Genomic DNA, 24,829 nt, shown 5'->3' with positions numbered 1-24,829 from the left:
TGAATTCCAAATTTCATTAAAAAATAACTGATAGTTTGGAAGATAGAGCGATTTTTGTAAAATTCGATTTTATTTCAATTTCCGCTGGTTTTCGCCCACTGCGTGTACCTGTGCCTTTGTACTGAGGTCCGCGCAAAATTGTTAAATTTTGGTATTTTCTACCCCTCATATTCTGTGCCCATCCTTTCCTGGATTAAGAGTTCAGGGAAATTCCTAATCAGGCTTAATTCTGAAAAAAAATATTAACATACATTTCATCCAAAATAATCTACAATAAAATGTTCTGTTCTACATTATTTTACTTTCTATCATCTAAGCTTTTGATTATTCTCAGTTCTAATTTATAATACTTACGTTTAAATCTTTAAAAACATTTGTATTACCGTGCTGTTATTTTTTTTAATTTAGAAAAAAAAATAACATTAGTTTTAGTACAAACTGTTTCCTAACCATGCTGTAGCTTCTCGTCGGCGCGTGCCGAATGAGAGGTGAGTTTGCGCCAAACTATAAAGTTGGCTACAAATCGCGATAAATACAATCTTATTTTGCTAACATTTATTTGATTTTAGAGTTTATAGGCACTTACACATTGTTATTTTGTTCTAATTTAAACATAAAATATGATGGAATAAAGAATCTTAACTTAAAATAACGAATTTGACTCTCTGTGTAAATGGCCAATCAGACGCCGCAATTTAAATAATGACTCTTCACGAATGCTTTAATCTCCGTACAAACCATCAAAACATTAAGTGAGGAAAGCCGTAATTTTGCTCCGACTATTGTACTGTTTTTTATTTTTAATAATGAATGTTTCCATAGTTAGTGTGACAGAATCTCAACTAGGACAATCAAGGAAGCGTTTGAGAAATTCAGCTGTGTAGAAATATAACCTGTTACGCCAAGAAACGTATTTAAAAATTGACTGTATTTTGCTGTATTGTTATGAATAATCCAATGGTATCTCATATTATTTTGTCGTTTCACTTGTTTTTTTTTTGTTGTCATTTATATTTAATATTCTGTGTGGTATCATAAACTATCATAAGAATCCCAAGTACACGTTTTTAACATTATTTGGTTAGTGTCAAAAATATAATTAAAGGAAAACTATTTTCTGTCGCGGAGATGCTTTTTGTTTGATAATTTTTACTATACAAATGATAAATTTAGTAGGTAGGTTATGTTATGTTACGTTAGGTTATTTTTTTCATCTTCCCTGAGAAAAAAAGATATTCCTTATTCTTATCATTACCTACACGGGACAAGTTGTTTTCGTCATAAAATTTTATCATTCGTTATGAATTTTAATTCAATTACCTATGTTTATTAACATATCGTACTTGTAGATTGGCTTAGTTGTAATAATGATACATAGTTAACAATGCTGTGCTGCCTTGTAGAAATGCATCAAAACTCAAAAAAGTCTCGAGAGCGGGCTTAGTAACTCTACGCCTCAATTATAGTATGGTTGGCAACACTTCATGTTATTATGAAGTGAAAATTATGAAATTTAAATGGTGGAATAGTTATGTTTTGTCATAAAGTCTCAATAATAATAATACTTACCTAGAATTAGAATCATATTCTGTGATCACAATATGAAATATTAAATAACAGCTTCGGATAACAACTTCATAATATGATTACCTGAAGAAATGAGAACACAGCGTATCCTTTCCATGAGAAATTTGGGAATTGATTCTGTAAGAATCCGTATCGCACTGGACTCGGCACGGGGCTCGTTGAAGGAGTGTTGGCGTCTTCAACCTCATACTGGTACTGGTGTAGAGTTGGGAAATAGTGGGTTTTGAGTGGTTTGTCACACTGTAAGCCATCTATACGAGGTTTACACAGGCACTGTCCCGTATCCTTCTCACAAATGTTGTTGACAGAACCACCAATGTTGCATCCACAATCTGGAAAATAAATATTACAGTATTAACACAATGCAGGGTACACACGTAGAATATTGAAAGTGGGTGAGAAAAGAAGAAATGGTTTTATTGATAAAAACACCTGAATTTTACATATTTCTATAATTAAATCACATTATTATCACAATTGAAATGTAAATACGGTAGAACCTTGATATAAAGAACTTCGGATATAACAGACAATCCATTCCATATATATACCCATTCAAATGTGAAATTGTTAAAAACATCCTGTTAATGTTATACATGTCACGTTCGCAGACATGACGTCTATAAATGTCGTATTCTGTGAGTTGCGATATGACAGAACGTCCATTAACGTCCTCTAATGTGGAACGGAACACGACACGACTTTTATAGAAGTCGTATTTTGGATGAAAACAATATGTTCCCTGTCTACTTGTGTCACAGGACGAACATATTTCCATTACATAATGTCGTATCTTAATACTTCATTTCTATATTATGTATCTAAATCAAAAAGTTAAAAAAGCAAGTAAAACATTCTTAACCCTTTCGCTGCGAGCCATTTTCGCGGGAATTTATTTTCAGTCAAGTGATCTGTTAAAACGGTCACTACAGCTAAAACAGATCGATTCCAAAATTAAAAAATAGATTACTAGATGAACTATATATCAGTTATTCCAAATGCACCAAGAAATAAACTATATTCGTTACATTCTCACTAAAATAAATCGAAGAAAGTGAAGACGCTAAAAAATATCCAAGCTTTGACCGCGCGTTCAAAATGGCGGCCGTCCACTCTTCACATAGACGGTTTCAACACATACTACCGAGCAATTCGCCGCGTTTGTATTTGTCATACACAGGGCTGTGCTGAGTACATGCTGCCGTAGTTGGTTACGGTCTATGACAGATATATTACTAAATCACTTGTGGAATAATCAGTGGGTTATCGCTTATCGCATTTAGTAAGTCGTAAACTCAAATTTTATTACCGTTTCAAATTCTGAACCTATATTTATTTTCGTCGCCATAAAATAATGTCATCCACTTATTCATTAGGATGTTTTGGAGAATAAAACACTAAAAATAATTACCGCACTGCTAAAATATTAATATAATATAATTTATGAGGCGCCGTCGGCTTTTTCATTGTACAAAGGGCCTGTCGAATAATCGCCAGGCATAATATGAGCATGTGAACAGAGCTAACACAGTTTCGTGGCACATAAAAATAAAAATTATTACCCATTATAATAATGTAAATATCAAATATAGAACAATGAACAAAGCCAAACAAATTTACTGGAGAGCTGTGCATCGATAAAATATTTTCCAGCATTATTTCTTCGATAATATTATGTGGTAGTGACATTTTGGTGGGTGAAATAATTATTTCACTTATATTTATAATGACAAAAATACTAAAAACAAATCTTCAAAATGATCACAAATCACTAAGAAAAAATACATAACACTAACGTAATCATAATAATTAATTAAAAGGTAAATAAAAATATTATCGATGCACACTTTTCGATGCATGACCAATGTTTTGTTTTGATAACCCTGGTGACGCAAATAGTACACCCGTCTTCGCAATGGCGCGCGATTCAAACGACTGAATAACGAGTGTTCTTTTCAAAAATTTATTTCCTTGTGTTTTACTTGACATTTTTATGATCTGTTGCCTGATATGTCTACCTAAAGGTTTGAACTAATTTTTAAAGCATATTATCCACAAGTGTCTCTTCTAGTTTGATTAAAAATACGAGATAAAGTCTATGGCATGTTTACATGCCATACGCAGTCTAAGGGTTAATACAATAATTTCAATGTGTCATATCACTAACATGTATTAGCTAACATCGACATATTCGACACTTTGCAGATGAGACGAGCTTATATGTGAGAGCCGGCCAATAGAACGTGCAGTACTTTTTTAAGAAATGCTGCATCACTAACAAACACCCTTGATGGGACAGAAAATGATATTTTATGGAAAATTGCAGATACAACCCTGTGTCGAAATATGATATGGGAAACTACAAATTAATATACAAGTACTTAAGCAATTGATTTTTAATAATTTTTTAGTAAAATTTAACTTAATTAAGATTTTTAATAACAATGTGCCAATAAAATTGCTAAAAATCGTCATAATGCGTAGAATCACACGCATACGATCGAGTATTTTTAAGATATCATAAAATTTTACATAAGTGCAGACAGGCCAAGTATGGAAAGCTATGCAGATTCTTTTTTGTAACACTGAACAAAATAAAATGAATGTTATTATATTACTTTTATTTTATCTATGACGTTTAAATTCCCCTGTTAACCGTGAAATTTTGCTTATCGCAGTCATCTCCTAATGTTATCCCCCCATTTATACTGCGTGTCCGGAAATTTGTACGTATGCAGTTCGCCGTACCACACTTCACCGTGAAATGTTATATCGGAAATATATGGTCGTATATTAAAGACCGTCAAATCTCTTTGGGTCGTATAGTACTGACATAAAATTCATGTCTAAATAAAACACGGTTCTTGTCGATTTAAATTTTACAGGAAGCCAGCGGCAAACAAATTTTCAAAATACCCAATCTATTGGGTTATTTATTGGTTAGGTTAGGTAAAATTAGAACATTATTGTCTGTAATGCTCCATGAACGTGAAATTTTTTCATCTCAGTGCTATAATACAGCCCCATAAGCAAAAAGGCAGCTTTCTGTCAAAGTCATATTTTGAGATAATGAGACATCACAACGTTTTTTCAACTTTTCTTAATAAATTTTTAAATAATGTGGATGAATCATTTGATATGTGGTATAAGCAAAATGAGTATGTTTTCAATGGATGCTGTGTTGTTGCTTATGAAACTCGTTATAATGTCTTTTTGTTTAGAATAACTACCGTTTTTGTGAAAAAAAACATAAAACAATGTGTCGATTATTATGCTGAAATAAATTTTATACCGCTTTTGACTTTATGTCAAATGGTTCAGAATTTCACATAGATCTGTACACTAACTCAATTTGTGATTTTTGTCGAAAAGCTGCTTTTTTCCTTATGGTGGCAGTATAGAGATGATCTTTCCGATAAGAAAGCTCACAGCGAACTGTGCTACGGAGAAATGTAATAAGTACAATTTACATGTAACATTTATACTGCTTTTATTGCATGGCTACCATCATCGTAAAAAAGTTTTTGATGGTTTATGTTAATTTCAGTGTAATAAGGGTGTGTCTTATAATCAATGCAATATGGTAGTTTGTTAGATTAATGATATTGTGTATATTGTATTAACTAACCTGTGCACCCAAATATGTTGCTGCCATTCAGATTGTAAAATCCATCTATGCAATCATTGCAAGTTCTTTCTCCTACAGAATACCTGCAGGCACACTGTCCAGATTTGGTATCGCAAACCCCAATACCACCTTGTGTTCCAGGCAAGAAGCAGCCACAATCTAGAAATCAATGAAAACATTATTAGGTAGGTACCTTGCAATACCAAAGTAAAATGATATCACTGCCAACCGGTAAGATTTCAGAATCGAATTTGAAAATCAAATCATTTTTATTATTATTACTTTAACATCTCATGGAAATCCATGTCTCGGTTTTCATTCTGACAAAAATTATGGTTTTACCGGTTTTCGGTTCAGTTCCGGTTCGAAGCCCTAATAATAAATATGACCTATAATAATAACAAATTCACATTTCATAACATTTTTTTTAAATGTTTATCTTTGACTTATATATATAAAATATTTTTCTTTTTAATGTTTTAATGTTCAAATAAATATTTATTTAATACATTTTAAATTGTAAATTATCAAAAAAATGTCTCAAATTGCAAGCTTTGTATTTTTCCACTTAAGGGGAAGCTCTACAGAATCGGCCTTGAGAATTGAAAATATGATTTTTTTACATGTGGTCCATAATAACTGGTCTACTAGTTAATATAAAAAGGTTGCCGCCAATGTTTGTCTCAATAAACTCCCTCCAAGTGAAGCTTGTGAAGTGAAGCTATGGGGTGACCAAAACATAGTACTTTCTAATAAATGTTACTAAATTCAATATGTTTATCAGTTCTTTGGTGTGAAGTATTGCAACTGATATGATGGATATGATAACTTTTTTGATTATGTGTTAGCCACGATATAAACTTAATAATATATTAATAACTTTTTAACCTGAAATTGTCCGAGAACTAAATATACGAAGGATGTTGACATACATATCTACCTACATTTTTATTTCATGTGCTATCCAAAAAACATTACTTATGAATAGTGTTTATTTGTAATGTTTAGGACCTACGTATTAAAAATAATAGGTATTGTTTAATTCTAATGCATATTTTTTAAAACGTAGAATTTAGTGTCTGCCTATTATAAAAAGAAAGTGACTTTTTATTGGCTGCGCAACTTCACTTTTATACTAGTGAAACAAGTGGTAGGAAGAAGCATTGTTGTATGTAAAGCCAATTGTCGAAATAATTTATATCATGAGTGCCTAAAAATAATTATTAACATACAGTCACTAGACACTATTTTTTTATTAGTCCATCCGACTGGCGGGCGACGCCAGGGCTGTCGACGCAATTAATTATATTGTACTTTTTAAATTTTATTTATAATATATTTTATTCAAGTTTTGTGCATCTAATGCCGGGTCAACACTGGCAACATGTCGCGCGACAACCTCGATAAATTTTACGATAATTATCATAATGGCTTAAGAACTTTTACGATAATTATCATACTTATCGTAAAATTTAACAAGGTTGCCGGCGACATGTTGCCAATGTGGACCCGGCATAATATCCACTGTGGTTCACGTAGTGGAATGGATCTGTTGTTTCTGGGGTCAACTAATTCAAGAAGTAAACACCCATGATAGAATTTTTCCAGTTTTAGTTGCATTATATTCCAAAACTCATTTCCGATTTTATAAATGGAAATTTCTTGGTGTACATAGTAAACAAACCTACGAATAAAAAAAGACAGGAAGGAACATACTGATTCATCGCCATAAAAACTGGCAACCAAATTCGCCATTTTGGAAAGCGACGACTGCGTAAACAAATATCGCGTGGTCTGCACGTGTGCGGTAAACTTAAATAGGTAATTTTGTGTATTTTATGTTTGTGTATCATGCATTGTTGGCCATATTTTCCGGTCTTTCTTGATTGCAGTGACACTGTGTTTGACATATGTTCCTTCCAGTCTTTTTTATTCATAGAAAAAAACAGTATGTTCTATTAGTTATATAATGTATTATGAATCTGTAATAAAATAATACACAATTAAAATATTTTCAAATTGAAAAAAACACATTTTCCTAGCTTTGAGCCGTGCTCACTCATGAATGTCATTCTTCATTTAGGTAAGTATATACAAATTTTGATGTTATCTTGCAAATTAAACAGGTATCTGACCTTTTCACTATATTATACATGTGCAAATGTAATGTTTTCAAATAATTGATATGGATTATATACCATCGTATTATTTTCTCGAAATCATAAACATACTATAATAGTATTTGAGTATCAACCTATGCTCAATTTGAATTAGGTAATAATAATAATATACCCGTAGATATATCAATAGTATGTTTGCTACGATATCCACCCAAGTTATCAGTATGTACTTACAGGTTTGATTAAAAACTATGACGAAATTAACATTTTAAAAATATTTAATCCATATAATATTTTGACAGCCCTGTTTTCTGATCGGCGGACACGTGCAGTTGTTTATCAAATAATAATGTGTAAGATGGCCGACAATACCAATAATATATTTTTTTTTTTTAAATAAAATCTCCGATGATTAGTGATTTTTGCGAAAATATCGATTTAAATTAACGTCCTAACGACGCCGATGTCCTTTTGATACTAGATTATATTTCAATCTCCTTCTCTTGAGCCCCCTCTTAATGCCTCTGGTAGGTAGAGGATTCGCCTTAATTAAGTTAATCTTGGGGCATGAACCATATTTAATGTTGAATCCAGACAAGAATTCCATTTAATTTCACAACTATAATAATAATGATTATCCCAATAACATGTTCATTTCCCTTTTTAGATTTATTCAGTAGGGTCCTTTCAATTTAAAATTACTTGCAGCTCATTTAATCAATAACCTAAGTGGCCTTCTTTGTTGAACATAATATACAATTTGAACACCTCAGAAACATATCCACTAGAAAAAATCTTGATAAAAAAATACAACCCACAGCAATCGGATTCTGGCCAACCTAATTATGAAATTAACTAGTAGTTATACAAGAAACGCCAATTTTAATGCAATTGCTTTAGTAACATTATTGTCAGATTCACTCATGCCCCCACATCCTGAAGCAGGCCCTCAGGCTAGGATCTTTGGCGGGCCCCCTACCTATCGCTAAGGTTAAAAGTAGTGTGGTGCACTACAGTAAAACCTCGTTAATACAAATTCCATGGGACCGATAATCGAAAAAAAATTCGAATTATGAATTACAAAATGTATAGGGGAAAATATAAAAAATTAGAAAAAAAAAAATTTTGATTTTCATTAATTTCGTTTCTGATCATAGATGTGCCTACCGAATTGGGTCATAAAATGTCAGGATTATTTTTATTACCATCATAAAATAAGTAATTTTTGATGTTTTAAGGAAAGTCTGTCACAATTTTCAATGACTGGCTCATGAAATAGTGTACTTTATTACGATTTATTGAATATTTTTATATTCCAGGGACTCTGAAATCATTTCGAATTATGAAATTTGAATTAAAGGTATGGTTTTATATGAAAATAATGTTCAAGGGACTTTTTTTTCGGAAAAATTTTGAATTACGGCGAATTTCGAATTATCAGTGTTCTTACTAACGAGGTTTTACTGTACATAACGTTTTTCAAATTGTGTTTTAGGTCAAATTAAGGGTGTATGACTAGCGATTTTTTGTATTTTTAATGCATCTACTTTAATAATTATAGAGGTGTCGAGTATCAACACACAATCATCTAAAATTACATCGCATTAATTTAAATTAAATATAATAGCTGGCGACTTTTTTTTTACTATTAAAGCAAATTCATGATGTGTGTTTATCTTATTTATCTGGTTAACCAGCCACACCGGGCCCATTCCAGAGCCCCCTCCGTTGGGGGAGCCATGGATTCACTCAAAATATGTAAAGGCTCCATCTTCATTTTTTTTTTTTTTATAATCTCACCTTCACAGCCATGCGGATTGCTTGAGTGTAGGTTCCAGAAGAGTGGTCGACATTCATCGCATATTCTCCCTTGTACTTTGTCTTTACATTGACAGAGTTCACCAGCAGGTACTGAACCGCATCCTGTAAAATTAAAAAAATAATTTATATTTTCAGGACTTATTATATTTAACATTCACTTATGTCATAAGATGAAACAGGTCTAGCGATTATTTAAAAAATACTAAAAACTTAACCAACATAATTAACAATAATTGTTATTTGTTTTAAATATCATGCCTTGCCAACCAAGATATAATAGTAAATGAAATTAATAAATAAAATACTTTAAATGAGAGACTGGTTGATTTATTCCTCAATCATGTTATTCAGGTGTCATAACTTTTATTTTCTTCTATAGCACATAACAGTGGCGAAGGATGGAGGTAGGCTGTTAAGATCCAACATAAATAGTGTACGTGAAACATTGTCAATCAAACATATTTGTTTTCATTGAACTGGACTACAATGTGTAGATAGTGTTTGTTAGTTTTTAAAATTCAATTAAACCCTGCCTAATCCAAGCCATAAAAGTTTTGGTACCTATACTTAGGGTGATATGACAAAATTTTGCACAAATTTTCATTCATATTCATTGGTTTTCGTTGGATTAATACATATTACACATATTGTTGGTCCATTTTTTTAAATTCATTAAACCCTGCCTAAACCAAACTATAATAGATAAAAAAAATATTTTATCTATAAAATATACAAAGTTAGGTATGATTTAATTATATAATTTTAGATATTTTATAGATAGTAGAAGTATTTTTTGACTATTATTTATTATGGCTTGGTTTCAACTTGGAATTTATAAAACTAACCAACACCATCTGCAAATTGTATTCTTTGTTCAATGAAAACAAATAAGTTTGACTGACAAAGCTTAGTGTGCAATATTTAGGTCGGTTCTTAACAGCCTACCTCCACTCCTCGCCACTGGCGCATAGTCTAACTCTAAATCAAATAATGAGCAATAAAAACTTATAAAATTTGGGCTTTTATTCATTAACTCTTCAACCCGACATGGATCTTGGCTACCTCATGAAGAGGTTTCTTAACATATGTTTTTTATAAGAAATAGATGTTAGCCATTTGCTCAACTTACTATTTATCCATACTCAGGGTTCAAATACATTTAAATGCAACAGCATGTAAATTTGCCAGACTTGGGATTCAAATCCTAGGCTCATGACTTCAACAGCTGACATAATACCACTTAGACATCCTGGGCACGAGAATACCGATTCACCCGAGAATGCTTGGGTTACTATGGAAACAAGGCATACATATTGACCATTGAAGTTGATCGAGTCAGTAGGTGTTTTCACTTTCAATTAGGAATAAGAACTGCTCACCGGCAAAGGACTGTATCACGCCGCCCGGGTCACAATTGCATTCTTCACACGTTGGGAAATTGTAGAAGCCTTCCTTACATGAGTTGCATTGCCGGTCATCGTAGTTAGGTTTGCACTGACACTGCCCATCAATACACGTTACTCCGGTGGAACCAATTGTATCGCACTTACAAGCTGAAAATAAACATATCATATTAGCATTTGAATAGATTAAAATACTGCAATAGAGGGAGTAATTAATAATATGAACTTTTTGTAATAAGATTTGTAACTATATAAATGTTAATTCTCTGCTTTGGCAGTATTAAATACATTGTTGATAATGCATTACATACATACATACATACCAGTGGCGAAGGGTGGAGGTAGGCTGTTAAGATCCGCCATAAATAGTGCACATTAAACTTTTTCAGACAAACGTATATGTTTTCATTGAAATAAGACTACAATTTACAGAAAGTGTTGGTTAGTTTTTAAAATTCAATTAAACCCTGAGAAACCAAGCCATAATAGATAATAGTCAAAAAATACATTTCTATCTATAAAATATTTAAAATTATGCAATTAAATCATACATAACTTTGAATATTTTATAGATAGAATAATATTTTTTATTTATTATAGTTTGGTTCAGGCAGGGCTTAATGAATTTAAAAAAATGAACCAACAATATGTGTAATATGTATCTTTAATCCAACGAAAACAAATAACTATGAATGAAAAAGTGTGCACGATTTTGTCGTATCGCCCAAATTAGGCCAAAACTATTATGGTTTCGTTTAGGCAGGGTTTAATTGATTTTTAAAAAATAACTAACTCCATCTGTAAATTGTAGTCTTAGTTCAATAAAAACAAATACATATGACTAACAAAGTTTAGTGTGCACTATTTATAGCGAATCTTAACAGCCTACCTCCACCCTTCGCCACTGATACATACTGATATTTCTACTACTACTAGTGAGATATGTAGCTCGAGGCTTGGCGATACTGAGTGATTGTTACACGATCAAGATAAATATTTATTGAATCCCTCACGATTGAATAATACTGACACTAAGTATCCCATGCCTTCGGTGAGAAATGTATTTTAACATAATAAATATTAATAAATGTTACTGAGGTAAAAGTTCTTATTTGCAAATGGTAATTAGATTCGTGTGAAATTTGTATGATAAAAATGTGTGTACTTAACAATCTTATTTTTCGTCGTCAGCGTTTCTCACTTAGTAAGCATTAACCGATACCGCTGACGGCTTATGAAAAATGTATAGTATAAAAATAATTAAATAATATTTTCACAATCGATTCGTATGTCACTGATTTCGCTGTCAATGCTTGTTCTCACAGGACTCGATCGCCACATGGTTTTAACACTAATCTGGAGAGTTTTTTTTTTAATCTATGTGTGCCCCCCACAAATAAATCCTAAAGCACAGTATAATAAAACTTGCTACAAACGCAATAATGACTCTACCATCTTCATCTGTCCTCCAGATCATACCAGTAGCTCTGCTGAATAGTAAATAGCTTTTGGCTGACAGACATCAATCTCCGCTTGGCTTGTTAAATAGGCAAGTCAGGTTGAGGACCTCTTGAGTATGTGATAATTAAGTTATGGAAGTACATAGCGCCACAAGACTAAAGACCGAGATGAGTGAGTGGACATATTAACACCCAACTGTGGATCGAGAATAGCTGAAGGGATGATGATTAAGGATCAGGTTTTAAGAAGTAGCATCTATGTACTTTCTTTCTTCTGCACTTATTGATCGGATAGCCGACTCTCACATCTAAACCCGCTTTGTCTGCCGCACAGCCATAAATCAAACCTTCTAGGAACGTCGATCCGATCCTGAAAACCGCACACATCTACCTAGCGACAGTAGCACGTAACCTCTCGAAAGGTATAGATATTTGGATGCGGCGACTGGCGAGCCGCTATAGGAATGACTAATTCGTAGGTTTGTGTGTGTATGCATTCTCGCGTCTTCGACTCGCAGTCCGAGATGCTTGCGATTTGTTGATAGCAGCACTAGATATTTTTTTCAAACTAAAAAGTCGCAATTTTTGACCAATCTGCGAAGCTTCGTGTGCTTCGTGGCAGTGGCGAAGGGTGGAGGTAGGCTGTTAAGATCCGCCATAAACAGTGCACATTAAACTTTTTCAGACATGGATATTTGTTTTCGTTGAAATAAGACTACAATTTACAGATAATGTTGGTTAGTTTTTAAAATTCAATTAAACCCTGAGAAACCAAGCCATAATAGATAATAGTCAAAAAATACATGTATATCTATAAAATATCTAAAATTATGCAATTAAATCATACATAACTTTGAATATTTTATAAATAGAATAATATTTTATATATATTATAGTTTGGTTTAGGCAGGGCTTAATGAATTTAAAAAAAATAACCAAGAATATGTGCAATATGTATTTTTAATCCAACGAAAACAAATAACTATGAATGAAAAAGTGTGCACAATTTTGTCGTATTGCCCAAATTAGACTAAAACTATTATGGTTTCGTTTAGGCAGGGTTTAGTTGATTTTTAAAAACTAACTAACACCATCTGTAAATTGTAGTCTTAGTTCAATAAAAACAAATACATATGACTAAAAAAGTTTAGTGTGCACTATTTATAGCGAATCTTAACAGCCTACCTCCACCCTTCGCCACTGCTTCGTGGCAACGTGTGTTTTGTGAATAATTATGACGTCACATCAACGTATTCAACACTTTGCAGACGAGACGAGTTTTGATGTGCGAGCCAGCTTAGATACAAAACCAAAATATATTTACGGAGGCATTCAGGATATTTATAATGTCCAGGTGAGCATTTTGTACACTGCTCTCCAGCAAAATTGTAAATGCAGGAACATTTTCCACCATCACATGAAGTCGATGTTGAACCGATTGTTGAGCATCCACACTCCACACAAGTTTGCTCTCCATTTTGAATTTCACTGTAAAACCTGAAATGACCACGCAAAATATTTTCAAGCTTGTTTTTATAATACGTAAACCTACAACGACCATGTCCGATCCTAATAGGATCATATATGGGCCTTTACAAAGTGGAGGTTTGTATCAACAGATTTTGATTTTACGAGAAATAGATGTCAGCCACCTGCTCAACCTATTATGTCCATACTCTGACTCATATACAAATTGAAAAACAATGTGTATACTTGCCAGATCCAGAATTCGAACCTGGGACCCACGACGCTTGATCCCTGCGGCCATCATGGAGTCACATTTTCAGTATGCAGCATACGTTTCAAAAAATGAATGTTAACTTTTGAATAACTATTACATACATTGAGTGACATTTTAAAAATTGTCATAAAACTTGATGAAAACTTATGAACATAATTGATTATAAAACATTAAAAAATATCCAACAATAATCAAAAAAAAATTAGAAATTATTCAGTGTCGCAAAAGAGACTAGAAGACTATAATAGTCACCATTTGAAAGCACATTTTCACAAGCAAATTTTCTCCTCGACTGACTGATGATTGATTTAGCTAAATAATGTTTTTTCATTCAGTATCATGTTTATTTCATATCTCGTACTAACTTACCCAGAATTACATTGGTTGCATCGAGGACCACCGAATCCTTCTTTGCAGAGACATGTTCCCGTAATGGGATTGCATATTGAGTCGATTGTTCCACTTATGTCACAGTTGCAAGCTATAATAGGAAAAAGGTAATTATAAAAAAATTGTTTAAGCCAATCAATTATCCACTTTTCCCACCTTAGATAGTAGGCACAGAGCAGTGACCCATAGACACTTATATAAATATTTCAAAACTTCAAATAATTTAAAAAAAAAAATGGTTAGATAGGTGGTATGAAAAATGTGAAGATACCACATTATCTAAAAATTTTCGTTTATAAAAGCTTCATCTAAACAGAAAGAAGTTTAGTTTAATCGTTAAATAAAACTTACATCTGCATGACGGATAGTCAAAGAATCCGGCTTGGCAATGATCACAAGACCGACCACCAAAATTATTCTTGCAGGTACAGTTGCCGCTTTGTTGATCGCAAGCAGGTCCAAGAGCTCCGATAGGATTGCAAGCACATTCTGTAATATCGTAAGGAATCAGTAAATTACAATCGATAACGGAATAGTAGCTTGAAACGGTTTGAAATTTTTTGTAGCTAATGTAATGAACCATATTATATATTATCAAAAATTATTGCTATTAATTATAATTCAAAATATTTCACTTGATATGCCATTTGACACAATTTTAGGTGGTGATCCATAGGTTAACAATCCCTGTATCAACATAATACTAAATCTATATTTAATGTTTACCATGACTTGGAACAATTATTTAAATACTTATGAGAATTTGCTAACATGAATTGATTTACTATTCCATCCTTATGTAATAAAATTATAATAGGAGTGACTACCAACATCTATAAATAGTATCAAATTATAGGTCTGTAATTGTGAGCAAAATTTGTAAGAACATAGTGAGTCGTGTATTTTCAAAGTGCCAAAACACCGTAGTGTTGATGTTACACATGCTTTTTTTATTGGAATAAGTTACTTTTGTTAGTAACACCGATTTTGAAGTTGATTTTTCTACTGGATTGAATGCTATTAGGTTTTTCTATACAAAAAATACTTGTTTAAAATTTTATCCTTTAATTTCGGGCATTCATAACTCATTTTCGTCAAGTAGTGGAATAAGTTCACTTTGAAAATACACACCTCTAATCGCCATACTTTCATCGCAGAAATAATAAATATTCAGAAATTTATAATTCATTAAATAAATAGAACCTGTTTTCAAGAGATTCAGAATTTACTTTGTGATAATTCATAATAATTATAGTGTGGTAACTACTGACAAAACTGAATATATTTAGTTTATTCTGAAATTTTCAGGTATTAATACTAGAACAAGTACGCATTACAAATAATGTCAGTTTATTAAAATACATTGATCATTGTCTGAGCGTGCATTGCTATTCTTTACGCTTATATGTGAGTAACTAGGAGTCTTTGTTACTGATAGGAAGTCAACGCAATTGCATCAGGACAGAACAGTGATAGTAATAAACAAAAAATATTACTATTTTAAAGGTTGTGTTAGATTTAGCTCTCGTCATGGTCTGGTGTTTTTCAAACATCTCAAAATAATTTTATTATCAGAAGTAAAAATCAGTTCAGAAAACTATTATTTACCTTGGCACTGGGGAAGGTTGTAGTATCCATTAGCACACTGTTCACAGTATATACCAGCAAAGTTGTATTTGCAGGGACACTAGAAATTAAAATATTTTATTTAGTACATGGGATACATAAATATTCAAATTATAGTTAAATTGGAATATTGGTAAAATTCGAATTATATATTTTGGTTTATTAAATTTAAGGCCCATTTCACATGGGACACCCTAGACACTAAAATATCCAGCCACTCGACACTGCAGTGGTTATTGATAGCTAATTTGTCTCTGATGTTAGAGCCAAAGTTACATGTCCACGTTTTTGCACTAGTCAAATTTCCTTTATTGTTTTATTTATATGAACGGCTCAGTATCGAATGAGTCAACGCATATTTTCGCATCATAAATTAAAAATACAAACAATGGACACGTAAAAACTGGCTGCAGTAACAAAAAGTGTTTCGGCGGCTTGAGGAGTGAGCAGTGTCTCCATAGCGCGACATACGAACGTCTCCATCTGAACGCGCCGATTCATTTATGTGTAAGTGTAAATGCAGCCCGTCAGGACATCGATGACTCGTGTGAAACGGCTTTAAGACTTTTTATCAAACGTACTTATTTGTGGACTGTAGGAATAAGCATAATTATTAGGTACCATACCCTACTACCAGAGGTTGTGATGAAAATTCATGAGAAACAATGATAAAAAATCTCGTTTCTCGAGAAACTATTGTGTAGAAATTTCAAGATTCTTATTATTCATCAAAAGGAATCACGAAAATTCAATCAATTGTTACCAGGGTAGATTTGGTTTGAAACAGAATATCCGAAATTCGCAGGTTAAAAAATTCAGTGTCTTTAGTAAAATTGGCGGATAAATATTATTTGGGCAGAAGAGGTTTTATGCACCCCACATGTGGAACACGCCCAATTGACCATTACAAAATAACAGTAATCCTCGCCATACCCAGCATCTAGATGACATGAAACATTTCACCGTGGCACAGTTTGCCGTGAGCTTTCTTATCGATAAGAGATGACCGTATACTATATGGTCTCCAATTTTATTAGATTCAATAATGATGAACATTAATTCAATTTCCATAGCTGATTTTGGTAAAATTCATAAATTCAAGTATGAAAACCTAACCTAACCTAACAAATAATCCAGTATATCGACTATTTTCAAAATTTGTTTGATGCTGGCTTCCTTTAAAGTGTAAACCGACAAGAACCGTGTTTTATTTAGACATGAATTTTATGTCAGTACGATACGACTTAAAGAGGTTGGACGGTCTTTAATATACGACCATATATTTCCGATACAACATTTCACGGTGAAGTGTGATACGGCGAACTGCAAATGTACAAGTTTCCAGACACTTTGTTGGTGTAGAAAAAAAATGCTCCCAATAAAGAAACATGATACACATATTGCTAATTCTGATAAAACTAAATGCTATAAAAAATATGACAAACCCTTTCATTGAAGCTCTCAGGTTCACAGAAATTTCCATCAGTTCCATTCATATTACATGTGCATGGTTGACAAGTAGGAAATCCAAAATGGCCTTCACTACATGAATTACAATATGGCGCTTTGAACTCTTTTCTACACTCACACTGACCGGTTCCCTCTGCACAATTTCCCGTCAAGTTGTGTCTGTGACAGTCGCAGGCTGTAAAAAAAATAATTTAATAAACCCATTGATGCTAATGGATGAAGTTAACTGACTACAAGATAATATTAGTCGCTGAAGCCAATTTGTTAAGATGGCGCACAAAAAAATAACAAAACTCAAGAAGCCTAATCTACAAAAACTAATTCAAAACTATCTACAGTCAAACTCAGTTATTACGATCACGGATATAGCGAGATCTTGGATATTATGGAACATTCGTTGACATTTTAGTTTATGATTTTTCCATACATTTATTCACTTTTATAACGATCAGATATACTGAGCTAAAATACCGTCGAAAATTTTCTTAAAACTGTTAATGTGTCGATTGTTTAAAAACATTTCGACCCTAAGCAATAAAATCCGACCGAACAGGATGCCGCCGGAATCGGATTACGTTTATGACACTAGTTAAGTGTACCTACCTAATTGGTGTTTTCGGCAACAACATTGAAAAAGTATACACACATAAGGTTGAAATTGCATGTAAAAAATCGAAGATGTCGATAATAAACAACTTCTTTTGTAGTTTATGAATGCCATGCTTGTTTGGGGGAAAAATTCTAATTGTGTATTTTTGTTTGAATTGCGACTTTTTGTGTTATGTAACCTCTCATTTAAAAATACCTATTCTCTGATATAACGAGTAACGCTTATAACGAGCAAATTCAGTCAGTCACATCTTCCTCGTAATAACTGGTAATAAGTTCGACTGTAATTCAAAACTATCTATCTACTTATCAATATTACAAATTGAAATATGAATAGATGACGATTAATGATTTTTTCAATTCTTGATACATGGAATCCTAATCATAACTACCAAATTTTATAAATAATCAGGATGATAAAAAGACACATATTATGTATCTCATAACCAAATTTGTCCTGGTTGCATTAACTTACGTTGGCAAACATCTGTCTCATTCCAGAACTTGTTGTATGGTCTGTAGAATCTTGATTTGCACTTGTTGCAATTCACACCTTCTGTGTTGTGTTGGCAATTCTGGCAGACTCCACCACCATCATATTTTCCATGTATGTCCAGCGACAAACGATTCTTGTCAACCTCGGCATCGTATTTGCATTCGTTGGAGTGATCGAAACAATTGCAGGCTGAAATTCATTAAAAAATACTATAAATTAATTACTGTATAATAATAACCATTTTATTTGTTAATTACACAATATTTAAGTTATTATTTATATTGACAACTGTACTACTACTTCACCATGTTCGATCCTTAGACGATCATATGGCCCTCCACAGAGTAGAGGTTGTATTAACAGATTTTGTTTTTACGAGAAATGGACGTTAGCCACTTACTCAACGTATTAGTTCCTGACTCAAAACACAAATTGAAAAACAATATGAGTATTTGCCAGACCTAGGATTCGAACTTGGGATCCACGACATCGTGGGGATGGCAACTGTATTGAGCTGATTTGAGTTACACCATCTCTACCCGCCATGTATATGCAGCCGCGATTTGTGCACGGCCGCTTTCCATGACGCTATAAATGTGTCAGAATGAAAAGATTTTAGTGTCACACTTCCTTGTCCCGAAACGAAGCTGCACCGGACTGATGTAGCAACTTTGCACCTTGGTGCTTAAAGAGTTTCAGAAAATAAAAAGAATCCTGATTTGTGAGCTATAAATTTAAACAGTGTTCATATTATAAAAATCATCTCAGAAAGAACACAAATATTCTGCTTCAAATCCTTGCAAACAGCAGTAGCATGGCATTTTTTATCAGTTATTTTATTATTAGTTACATAATCATGCTTTCTTGGACCTTGTAACGTCACGAACTGAGACTAACCAAAAAATATGCTTCTATTTTTTAACATATTATAATGTGTAATTTATTTTAATTTTTTTAACGAAACCCTGCAGAACCCAATTTGCAAAATGCAGGTATGGAGGATGGCATCTGGTGACACTGTTTTAACCATAACCTTTATGTTAGAGCCTGATATCTTCAGATTTATTAAAACTTATCTGTGATACTTTCCACCAACGATTTCCAAGCTGGGAGGCGCGGAGTGTTGCAAAGGGAGGCGCGAAAAGTTTAACACAAATGTAGCCACAGATTGCAGTTTGCAAATGCATAGTTTATAAAGAGCCAGGGGCCTGGGCATAACAGACATCACAAATTTAATCTAATGATTTAAAAAAAGTGGCGCTACTTTATTTCAAGACTATTAAATATTTTAAAAATGTAGTTGTGATTCGCAATTTGATGTGATACCTATATGATGATTGCTATAGGTACTTAAATGATAACTCTCGTGTATAATTTAGGAAACACTACATTAGAGCACCACACTGCCCTTAACGTCAGCTATAGGTAGGTGGGCCCGCCAAAGATTTTGCTTCAGGATGTGGGGCCCATGATAGAATCCATTTGTCAATGATGGTGAATTTGGATCGAGTACTATTGAAAACAGAATTATCATGCGATAATTCATTGAAACAAAAACCCGAGTTCAATTTTGATTGAATCGAAGTGAAGAAATAATATAATACTTTGTCAAGAAAAGGAATGCAAGTTGTAAGTAAAGTAGGTACTGCTATACAATTCGTAACATCATATTTTTATGCGAAACGGAATTTTCCATATTAGCTGCAATAAAATCCAAATATCGACCCTGTTTATTAGAAAAAGAGCAATTTGTGCTAAGAAACAAGCACATCTATCGCATGAAAAATAAATTAATTTAAAAATAAATATAATAAAAGTACTTGGTAAAATCTTGTTTATTTTTATTTCTTTGTTGTATTAAGTAGTACAATTTTTGTCTATTTAAAAAGGGGAAGGTGCCAAGATTAATTTTTTTTAAAAGGGAGGCGTAGTAACATAAAGTTTGGAAACCACTGCTTTACACGCATGGATGATCAAGCACTGCACAATTAGTGAACCAGACGGAATACGGAATGCACAACATCAATACATCCTGGATGAGGAAAGACCAGGCAGAATGAGGAGTCCGTTCAAAATGACTTTGGTTAATCTCATACAGTAGCGCCACAAAAGATAGTCACAATAGAATATGGCATATTCTCACCTTCACAAACAAACTTTTTAGAGTATTGAGATTGTCTCCATGCCTTCTGCTCGAAGCCTGGACAGCACTGGGCGCACTGAGGTCCACATGTGTGATCTTGACAACGGCACTGGAGTTTGTTGGGGTCTTTGAGGTCTGGTATATCGCAAATGTCTGCATGCCCATTGCACATACAACGTCCTCCAATACTAATATCTTTGATAGAGTAGAAATACTGAAACGAAAAACCGTACCAATTAATATAAAATTATCTACCAAAAAATATTTTTTTAATGTTACTACATTACATAGACCTTATGCAATTGAGAACCTGAATTGAAAAGAGGTCTAAGTAAAATAGGGAGGGTCCTACTGTGATCGTGTTTTTACTCTTCTCAATTTCTTCAAAATATCACCAAAAATCATTTCATTCTTAGCCGGCTCTCACATCTAAGCTTGCCTCATCTGCCGCACAGCCATAAATTAAACCATCTAGGATCGTCACTCCGATGTTGTGATTAGATGTGGTGACTGGCGAGTCCGTATAGGAATGACCAATTCGTGGGTTCCAAGGGTCCAAGGTGTACGTATGTGTTTTGGCGTCTTCGACTTGCAGCCCAAGACGCATGCGATTTGTTGATAGTAGCACTAAATGTTTTTTCAAACTAAAAAGTCGGATTCAACCAATCTGCGGAGCTCCATTTGGCGACGTGTGTTTTGTGAATAAGGATGACGTCACATCGACGTATTCGACACTTTGCAGACGAGACGAGTTTTGATGTGCGAGCCAGCTTATGATTATATGTGTCACTAAAAATTAAAATATAAACACACTGACTCACTTTACAGGCATTATTCTGTATCTAAAATTGTATTGAAATGATCATGGTTTTTGTCAGATCCAGACGATAATGGTGTGCCACAAAAAAATCTGCAATATCAAATGACTTACAGCGAATTTAATCATTAGTTATTAATGAGGTTACAAAGCCCCCTTTTAGCTTGATTTTCATATATTATCTCCATATAAAACGTTTTTGACTCAAATCGACAAATTATAAGATGAAACACTGCGAAGGAACTAAAATTTAAATATGCCCTGGGTACAGTGATGATCACATGATGTGCTAGCATTTTAGTATGGCATTCGAATTATGAAGTCAATTGAATTTCTATATTCAAATCAACAAAAAAAGAGACATATACCCTTCGAGTCACAGTGGGATCTTGCCTAGCGACAGACATAAGGTGTCCAAGAAGTGTTTTGGTTCTCAAAAGTCGCAATCGCACATTGGTCGCCCTGGTCCACTCCTGCAGCACTGTTGAGTTGAAATATGACTTTGCAGATGGTCGGCTATTCAGCAAAGATATTACGATCTAAAAAAATAAAATAAAATTATTATTAACAATGGATACAAAATGCTGTTGCTAACAATATTAAATTATGCTTCATAAAAATGTTAAATTGCAAATACCTTGTAAATGAAATATGATGTGGTAAGCCGATGAGGCATTTTTGTAACAATTGTGTGCACAAATTGGTTTTATTATTTACTGTATTTTCAAATTATAACAATTAATATAAGTACCCATTTTTATTAGGTGATCAACCATTAATTACATTAAATATAAGCAAAATGAAATTGAACACACCAAAACTTATTTGTATTATTGATTCAATTTAATGGTTTCTGTATTATTAAATTTTAAGCATTTTTTTCTTATGTTTGTAGGATTTTGAAAATTACAAATTACAGTTTAGAAATTAAATATTATGGAATATGTAATCTTTTGTTAAATTTTGACAATATTATGTGCACTTTTTAGAAATATACACCATGCCACATATGCCACGCAGATATTTGATAATATGGTATTCAATAAATATCTGGTAATGAAAATTCTAATAGATTTAAGTTTTGTACTATTCCATGTGAGTCGTTTTTTGCGGCACGGGTTTTGCCTTTTGGCATCTTTAAACACTATGTGCACTTACCAATGGTAAATGCACACTTACAATGAATACATTTAATTCTCATTTATATATCAAATTAATACTTACTTACAATAAAAGTAAGTAAAAATATTACCTACCTAGTAAGCGAAAGATCAACTATAAAAAGTGTTTGTAAGGATTATTTTGCTTGGTGAAATATTGTTTCGCTTTCTGAATTTCGTCCATTTTCTATGACTAGTTGTCAAAACTAGATTTATATATATTTTAAATATGTGGTACATTACTTTTGTTGGGTATGATTTAGTTTATATTGTGAAAACTATTTTATAAATGTTTGAATATTTTTTTTGTGTGAATTTGACTAATGTGATTTGTGTGATTAATTTCCACCCTTTATTAAACAGTAAGTATATCATTATTATTATTACCTCTCCTCCCTCCAATGGTACAATTTTTGAATATTCCATATTGCACACGACAGAATCATCTCTGGTGATTGGTAGCAAACTTTCCTTTCCAAAATGAGTTTCGCAGTCACTAAAACATAACATAATTATTAGTTTCCAACCATCCATAGTGTTACAAACAATGACATTAATATGGACGAAGCATCTAGAAAATAAAATGACACTCACTTTGTGTCAGGTCTGCCGGATGGCGAAATTCATATTTTAATATCGGTATCCTACGCTCAAATGAACATTCTGCTTGCAAGCGGTCTGGCGACACCGCTGGGTCTGCCCATACAAAATTTCTGACTGTCAGGTTTCGACTCCACCGTTATTATTGTGTTACAAAATGCCAATGTGCCTAGTTAAAAATTGTAAAAAAAATCTACTAAACACTCCAAGAAAGATGGGATATCACTTTTCATGTGTTAGTATTATTTATTATTTATAAAATGCCATTTTAAGATACTGATGAATGTTTATTCAATGCAATTGAATGACAGAAACCATTGGACAGTCGCCTGTGATGCGCTGGGCTCACTTGCGTCTAATCTCCGAGAAGTCGTAAGTAACCGAGAATCTGTTTCTAATGCAATGAGTCATGACACTAATACGCCATTACAATAAAGGTTATATTACTATAAATTCTCGAAGCTTGTATCGCATAATGGAAATGGATACGTCATATGGTCACGTGACATCTACCTATACATCTGTGAATGACTTTCATGCACAATTTCTCGTGCGCGCCGGTATGAAGTGAGTTGTCCATTTAATATGTCATTGGTTACAAATATGAGTATTTGGGGAGATAAAAATCAGTATGATTGAATCTCGCACTTTCTAAATTATATTATATCTTCACGGTATTGTTGTTTTAATTTAATAAAACGCAACTTTATTAAATTAAAACAACAATACAATGCAGTTCCACCATGAATTGACAGTTAACAAAATAAAAGAAATGTCTTCACGGTGCCCACCTCCCACCAGAGTTATCAATGGAATCAGAACCGGATCATGATAATTTGAAAACTGCATTATTATTTTGGAATCGAACCTTTATTTTGAGAACCTATACCAAAACCACTAAAAAGATTTTGAGTTGCAATGGTTCCACTAGTGGTACTTAATATCTTAACCAGAATGTTAGTGTATGTCGAATGCACTGCAAGTTTACACACAAACCATATCCATTAAACTTTGTCCATGTTACTCATCAGAAATGTCTGCAAAGAAGTACCTATTAAATCTACCAATATGTAATAAACATTCAGTTGACCAACTAAGAAATTATTTTTTAATAATCCAGTAATAATATTATTTACTTAGGAGAATCCGAAAAATACTGCCATGGTGTATACGTTTTTCCATAGTCAGAGGATTTCTCTAGAGCCCAAAGTCCTGGACGAGGTGAATTACCCATCCTTACAAAAACATAAGCGACGTGAAATTCCTGAAATCAAAAGAAAAACAACATTAGGAAATCAGCAAAGGATTAATATAATGCAAGAAAAATGAACAGATAAAATGCGGTTTCGGTTTGAGCGGGATATAGGAGAGTGTTCGATTCTGAATAGAGCAATCTTTGGCTCCAACAGGTGAGCATGATTCAAAAAATGACTCAAATTATATTCACCACCATATTTGTATACTACACTCACACTATAAAGTATCATATGGTAATGGATTTGATAAAAACAATGGTTGGTAGCAGTAAAACATTGTACAGACTACAACCTAACGTGTAACCTCCACTGCTTTGGCCTCGGGGATACTGTGTCTCTTGCATGGCCCCCACAAGGGTGGGGGCTGACAGGGATCTAGCCTAGGGGCCCGAGCTCAAGAGGGGCCCGGCGTGGCGGGTCGATCATATATGAAAGATAAACACACATCACAAATTTGCTCTAATAGTAAAAAAAGTCGCCTGCAGCGCTATTTCACAAAAGA

General features: G+C 33.2%; 1 protein-coding gene across 2 annotated transcripts in view; it reads right to left on the bottom strand.

The window, feature by feature from the left end:
* Positions 1 to 24,829, bottom strand: part of LanA (laminin subunit alpha) — a 133,823-nt gene that overhangs the window by 71,770 nt on the left and 37,224 nt on the right. For both annotated transcript variants that reach the window (XM_085947598.1, XM_085947607.1), the window contains exons 3-16: positions 24,208 to 24,335; positions 22,859 to 22,967; positions 21,680 to 21,850; positions 20,495 to 20,708; positions 18,331 to 18,540; positions 17,222 to 17,421; positions 15,759 to 15,837; positions 14,502 to 14,639; positions 14,130 to 14,241; positions 13,344 to 13,516; positions 10,536 to 10,709; positions 9,136 to 9,258; positions 5,216 to 5,374; positions 1,651 to 1,919 (exon numbers count right to left, since the gene is read on the bottom strand). In XM_085947598.1, the coding sequence (XP_085803724.1) occupies positions 1,651 to 1,919; positions 5,216 to 5,374; positions 9,136 to 9,258; positions 10,536 to 10,709; positions 13,344 to 13,516; positions 14,130 to 14,241; positions 14,502 to 14,639; positions 15,759 to 15,837; positions 17,222 to 17,421; positions 18,331 to 18,540; positions 20,495 to 20,708; positions 21,680 to 21,850; positions 22,859 to 22,967; positions 24,208 to 24,335 (2,259 nt within the window). The remainder of the gene's footprint in view (positions 1 to 1,650; positions 1,920 to 5,215; positions 5,375 to 9,135; positions 9,259 to 10,535; positions 10,710 to 13,343; positions 13,517 to 14,129; positions 14,242 to 14,501; positions 14,640 to 15,758; positions 15,838 to 17,221; positions 17,422 to 18,330; positions 18,541 to 20,494; positions 20,709 to 21,679; positions 21,851 to 22,858; positions 22,968 to 24,207; positions 24,336 to 24,829) is intronic.

This window comes from Rhyacophila brunnea, unplaced genomic scaffold (assembly GCF_057557595.1).
Source record: "Rhyacophila brunnea isolate RB1 unplaced genomic scaffold, BYU_Rbru_1.0 scaffold_1, whole genome shotgun sequence".
In the NCBI taxonomy this organism is placed as follows: Eukaryota; Metazoa; Arthropoda; class Insecta; order Trichoptera; family Rhyacophilidae; genus Rhyacophila; species Rhyacophila brunnea.
Note: the sequence above shows the minus strand (reverse complement) of the source record. Positions and strands in the feature narration are given on the sequence as shown.